General features: G+C 43.1%; 1 protein-coding gene across 1 annotated transcript; it reads left to right on the top strand.

The window, feature by feature from the left end:
* The first annotated feature begins 224 nt into the window (after positions 1-224).
* Positions 225-6,227, top strand: LOC112568105 (serine-rich adhesin for platelets-like). The gene is made up of 7 exons (XM_025245208.1): positions 225-755; positions 1,556-1,789; positions 2,267-2,359; positions 3,204-3,440; positions 3,933-4,025; positions 4,255-4,719; positions 5,229-6,227. Exons 1-7 carry the CDS (start codon positions 689-691, stop codon positions 5,975-5,977), a joined length of 1,938 nt encoding a protein of 645 aa, XP_025100993.1. The 5' UTR covers positions 225-688; the 3' UTR covers positions 5,978-6,227.
* The last annotated feature ends 402 nt before the right edge of the window (positions 6,228-6,629 follow it).

Raw genomic sequence — 6,629 nt, 5'->3', positions numbered from 1 at the left:
AGATGTCAAGTCAGATTAAAAACTGCCTGACCACTCGATTCAGTATAAAGATTAAAAAGTAATGAAGATTCAAGTTACAGTATAAGAGTAATACAAGATTAGACATAAAGAGATAGTAGAGAAGATCAGTCATAAAAGCAATAGAAAAAAACGACAGAGAGAGAGAAAGAGAGGGGAGGAGACGTCAAAATGGCGAATGAACGAACTAAAATAAAACGGCTTCAAAAGAAATGGGCATTCTAGGATGTATCAATAAGTCAGGGATGAAGACATGTTCAATACAAGTCACATGTGACAAGCTCAACTTTGTGGCATAGCGCTGTGGTGCATCATGAACATGTCATCAAGACATTTCCAGGCCGGCAAACGTTTTTCGTTTTTCTCCGTTACAAAATTTGTAGACTCAAAATTTTTCCTAAATATATTGACTTGCTAATGGTTAAAAATAGTTTCGTCAAACGGAGTCCAAAAGAGGGCGACACTGTCACGTCACGTGTCCTGTAGGCCGCTGTGCACGTGCTCACGCCTGTCATTAAAAGGTCTATTGAAGCGTGCAAGTGTTTAAGATCCACTCGTGGTTGCTAAGAGACGACTAAACATATATATCTGATGGCAGTGACTTGGTGCGCCTTTCCTTGCCTCAGTTTACCAGAGTTACCTCCCCCAGTGAGCTCTTGTGCGCGAGGCGATGTACGTGTTGGTCGTCACTCTTCTCGGCGCCGGGCTAGCAAGTGGTCAGCCGCAAACTGCACTAGGTAGGAGCTGAGAAACATATTTAGAAATGTCAAAATATCTCTGAAAGCTTTCACGTGATATAACGAGTAAAAAAAATAACACCAAATAAAAGCGAAAGAAAGGTAATATGTGGGATAAGTTAATTAAAACCTTTCTCTCCTTCACGTGATAATTGTAAGTGTGCAACGGTTGTCAGTGGGAGGAGAAGAAAAAAAATCAAACAGATGAGGAGGAAGAAATCGTAGTAGTTGTAGTGTGGTTGTTGTAGTAAGGTGGTTTTTGTAAGACATTTGCCAAACCGACAACCATAAACATGCATCATTGCTTGACCGTCTTCAAAAAGGATTTAGCAAATTGTCAGTTGATGCTTGTTCTTGGCAGCAAGAGTTGAAGAAAATGTCTTATTTTTGATTAAAATTATTGATTACGAGGCAAGTAAAACAATTGTAGATTGTAGAGTTGTACACACTGGAGCAGCACAATGCAAAAGATAAAAGTATATCTGTAAGCAACAATTGCAGTAAGTAAATAGGAAGTGGCTCTCGGTGGGCAGAGTATGACCTGTGACAGCAGTAGCACCTCCCATCTTTTGTATCTTTCCTTGCTACTGAAATACCATTGGTGAGTAGACAGAACTTTGTGCCGCAGGCAGAGTCTCAACTATTTAATTTTGTGTGAAGCTTTGAGGGTAATCTGTCATTGCTAGACAACTCACTCCTGTTGTTTTATCCTAGTTCTAGGGACTTGTATGTACTTCAACACTGAGCCTTCCTCCACCGCATGCCTCACCTACTAACATTCTCCTATTATTTCATCCAAGTTCTTGATGTGTATGGCAACAAAGGCTCCTTCTTCAACCCCGGATTTCCACAAGACTACAGAGACTCGCTGGACCTTCTGTACACCGGGCATTTCAACTACTCTCATCCTCAATGGGTGCGCCTGACCCTGGAGTACTCGCTGGACGGTGTCATGCCATCCTGTGCGGACTACATCCACATCATCGGCCAGAACTTCTCACGGTGCGGAAAAGTCAACTCACAGAGAGAGCAGTGTGAGTCGCATTCACATTGCATCCATAAATCCTTTATTTGTATATATTTGCACTTTAGATTCATTCTGTTCTACTTTTTTCTTAATTTTTTGCGTTTGTTCGTCCTTTCTTCTTTTTTCCCTTCTTTATTTTATTGTTTTTCTTCTAGACATACAGTTATCACCGATGTGAAAAGAGATTTCAATGCCGTTAACTTCCTACTGGCAAATTACATGCGAAACGTTTATTCAATAATACACTCTGTCTGTCTGTCTGTCTGTCTGTCTGTCTGTCTGTCTGTCTGTCTGTCTGTCTGTCTGTCTGTCTGTCTGTCTGTCTGTCTGTCTGTCTGTCTGTCTGTCACTTACCAACAGCCCCGCCAACTCAGTTCCCTATTATGATCATTAATGAAGGACCAACATCTTCACTTATTTCTTGTTAAAAACGTAATGGTAATCAAAGTTTAATGGAGCTACTTCTCTGTTTTTGTCGGTGCAGTTGTCCAAGAGGGAGGAATGTTGCAGATGACTGCCTATAGTTCCAACAAACAGTCAAGGAAAGGGTTTAATATCACGTATGAGGTCCTTGGAAGTAAGCTGATAATAGTATTCCATAGACATTAGTCTCAGAACAAATTAGAGCACCTTAGTGGAAAGGATGCCTTTAGTGACGATTGGCATTGGTCATAGGACTTTATGTTTCTCTTTCTTTGTTTCCTGAAAACACCATGACCTGTCAGGAAATAAAGGAGTGGGTTTTTTTTAAATAGGGAAATATACGAGTGGTTAGAGCATCTTTCTTCTTGGCCGGAGGTGCCCACATTAATCGGCTCCCTTGCTTCCCCGCAGTTGATCAAAGGGTACTTGATTCCCTCGAGCATCATTCTTGTGTCAAAAGTCAAAAACATGCCCCCAGATAAGAGTGACCTCTCCTACACTCCTCAAAGATTGCCATGCTACACGACTAGCATTAATATTTTAACTTTTTAACTTTTAATGTGATTTATTATAACCTAATCTGGTTGGGACATTGTTTTCATCGGTTGATTTAATTTTATTTCCGTATACTTATTCTCAAAATATGGACGAAAGCACAAGCCTTCAAACATTGCGAGCCTCGCCTTTGAAAACAAAACAGACTTTATTTACCGTGACGTCACGAAAACAGACCTACTGATTGGACAACTTCTTGGCCAACTCTCGGAACCCACTGACTGCAAGCATTCAGGATTCAGAAGCCAGTCTACGTGTTTTCTCAATAGAAAGAATACACCTTCACCACACATTTTTAACACTAACGGTAGCTGTTGTTCTGTTTGTTGCCAGTAGCTTCTGACATGAACATCAAGTCTAAGATGAGTTCAACATTTCTGTAGATATTTCTAATGTTGTCAATCAGTGCTGTGCCCACAGACTGCTGGCCATGTCTGTTCCAGTCTTGGACCTGTACACCAATGCCGGCAGCTTCACCAGCCCCAACTTTCCCAGCAATTATTGGAACGATCTTGACCTGACCTACACGGCTCACCTGACCTCACCAGGCCCCCAGCTTCTTCACATTATACTCGATTCTAAGCTGGAGATTACAAATGATATTTGCTTCGACTTTGTCACCTTGTTTTTTCAGAACAAGAACGTCAAGTATTGTGGATTCCAGAATTTATCATTCGATGGTAAGTACACCTATTATTTTTGTTTTCCTTTCCTTTCTTTTATGTTTGTCCCTTCCTTCCTCCTCATTAACTGTCGATGACTGTCCTTCAAGATACCTTGGAGGGTGGTCGACGCCTCGGTGGCCACAAGAAGAATCGACTTACGAACTTCAAAGATTGGACTGATGGTGTGGTTACCTGGTGCAAACGTGATGACCTTAGCTGGACCTCTTTCTGTGCATGATGTTTGTACGCGTGGCTCCAGAGCAGACGGGAGATATTTCCCCACATTTAAGGAAACAGTATTCTGCACCGAGCTTTATCCAGTCATTAGTCATGCGCACCCAACAAGACTTTAAAATGCTTGACGAATAAAATGTTTATAAAATTTAACTCCGAGCTTTGCAGCAGAATGCTTTATCTCAATGTGCCTTTTCCCGTGTGGAGGGTCCTGGTCTAATGATGCTGTATCTCAGTCTCTGCTCACTAACAAAACCCTCTCATTTATTGTAGTGGTCGTTGATGGGGACAAGCTGCAGATGTCATTCCACACAGATTTCTCCATCTGCGAAAGGGGCTTCAACGTCACGTACTACGTGATAGGACGTAAGTGTCTGGAAAGGATTCTACCTTCCGTGTGTAACAATATCAGTGTGGGAAGGTCTTTCATGCTGAGAGCAACTTATTAAGATTTACTTTAATGAGGACACGATTATGTCACGCACCAAATTAAAGGAAGGCACGGGCACGTGAAAGTCTTAGATTAAGCAGAATGTGTGTGTGGTGTGTGTGTGGTGTGTGTGTGCGTGCGTGGTGTGTGTGTGTTTGTTTTCAGCCGCCAATACCACATCTTTATCACCTTCGTCAGCTTTTCTGTGGGACAGCAGCTCCCCCTGGACACAGACCTGCACGACTTGCCATGTCCCTGCTCTGTCTTCCACACTCTTCACGGATTGGACAGACGAAACCCCTGTTACAGACCCCCCTCTCTCTACAAAAGTAACGACCGCTACTCTCCTCACAAGCCTCACCCTTTCTACATCCGTCACGAGCTCCACCCTCTCTACACCCTTGACCAATTTCTCGGATGGAGCAACTCCAATAGACGACTATAGGACCAATGGCATTGACCCCACAACCACCGATTCCCTTGTCAGTTATGGCACTGGCGACAACAGTGACGTCATAGATACGATGTTGGAACTGACCACGCGGGACCAGCAACCACTTGATGACGTAATACACATCGTCAGCTCGTCATACATAACAGCTGGTGACGTTAGCGAGGGCTGGCCAGGAGGTATGTTTACACACCTGTGGTGTGCCACTACAGAGGAAACTTGTTCTGGTCTTGTTGTATGTAGGGGAATATAGCATTGTACTCCCCTGCTTTCCAAAATGGCTGAAGCAGATGTTTTTGTTCTTATTTCTCCTCATTTTATAATCTTATTCCATTGTCTAAGCTCTTTTGTCAGACTGAGGGCCGGTTCTACCATTTGGCGAACTAGGACACCAGTGATTTATAACTTTACGACGTTTATAATTTTCAATTAAAGAAAACTATACTTTCTGAATTTTAAGTTTTACACATAAAAAAGTGTAAGACAATAACAGCAGCTCTAGGTGCTAGTACTGTGTAAGCGTGGCTCACTAGAACGTGCAGAGCATATCTCGGAGAACTAAGCCCCGCGAACTTACATGTTTGCAAAAGGAGATACAAAAGAATATGCAACCAAACACTGACTTCTTTTTGATTGTCCTGATAGCGTGACTTCCGACAGCATCAACTTGTATTTTACTTTGTCATAGGAAATGCAAAGGTCACCGTGCCTTCTGACATGGCCTCATCATTGAGTACAACCGGCCTAACACCAATCTATTACTCGCCACAGTCAATCGAAATCATTGCTAGACAAGACATCGATGCCACAGCTACCACTGCAAGTGAGATGGAAGTCCGGACTGTCAACTTGCAGACTCAAACTGCAAGTGATGTGGAAGCCCTCGCCACAATTACAAGTGATACGGACACACAGACTACTGTTACAAGTGACACGGAAACCCTGACTACTCTGACAAGTAACATGGAAACCCAAGCTCTCGCCACAAGTGACCTGAAAACCCAAAATGTCGTTACAAGTGACAGCACAACGCAGACTGTTGCTGCCAATGACACAGAAACCACCATTTCTGTCACCGGCGACAAAAAGACTTCAGCCACACCGCGGACAGAACTGGACCCTCCAGACTGTTGCCGGTGTCAGCTGCTAGGGGGATCAGAGACGGGAAAAGTTTTGAACGCTGAAGACCGCGAGAAGAAAATAGATGAAATCATCACTACGCTGCTCGTCGACAAAGACAACGTATCGTCCACCAAGCGGAAGCACATCTCTGCGCATGACAGCCGACAGTCCGCGGCGGCGCTGGGTTTAGTCGGCGTGGTGCTGTGTGCGCTGCCACTGATCTTCGTGTTGCTAATGGATGTGGCAGGATTCGCTGTTCAAGCTGCCTGCGGCAAAAAGTCGATGAGAGCTAAAAATACCGTAGATGCTTCCTGAAGCTCCGCTTCCTGCGTGGCGATGGACGCTGCCGTCAGAATGAGGCTGAACGATCTGCATTTTATCTGTGCAAATGTGTGCTCGGAAGACAGCTTCCAGACATCTCACAGGAAGTGATACACAAACATCTCCTGCAAAAGCCAGTCTTATCGCGTTTCTTGTTTGTAGCTTGGATTCGCAAGCTTGTCATTGGAATCCAAAAGAGATGGACTTTTTGTTTCCAAATAAAATATGCCAAAAAAAAAAAAAAGGAAGCACCAACACTGATAATCTTTAACCTGTTTGTCGAGATAAGAATATCGGTCAGCGATAGATTGTCCAGATATATAGTCTGATTGGTTTCTGTGCATGCCTTCAAGCCTTTGAAGTTTAAACGCACATTGTAGAAGCCTTTGCAATAGGTGATTTATTCCTTAGAGTTATATCACCGCAGGGTGTTTTCCACTTGCTAGCTATTCTTGATTTATGATAGATGGATGCTAGATTTATGTACACTCTTCAGGCTTTGGGTTTGTTTGGGGTTTTATTTTTTTCTGTCTTTTTATCAAATAAACTACTAGATTGCGAATTTTTTATTACACTCGTAACAAGGCTGGACAAAACGTTCAGTCACCTTATACAGATGCTTCTCAGCTTACAACCGGTTTTATTG

This window comes from Pomacea canaliculata, linkage group LG1 (genome assembly GCF_003073045.1).
Source record: "Pomacea canaliculata isolate SZHN2017 linkage group LG1, ASM307304v1, whole genome shotgun sequence".
Taxonomy (NCBI): domain Eukaryota; kingdom Metazoa; phylum Mollusca; class Gastropoda; order Architaenioglossa; family Ampullariidae; genus Pomacea; species Pomacea canaliculata.
Note: the sequence above shows the minus strand (reverse complement) of the source record. Positions and strands in the feature narration are given on the sequence as shown.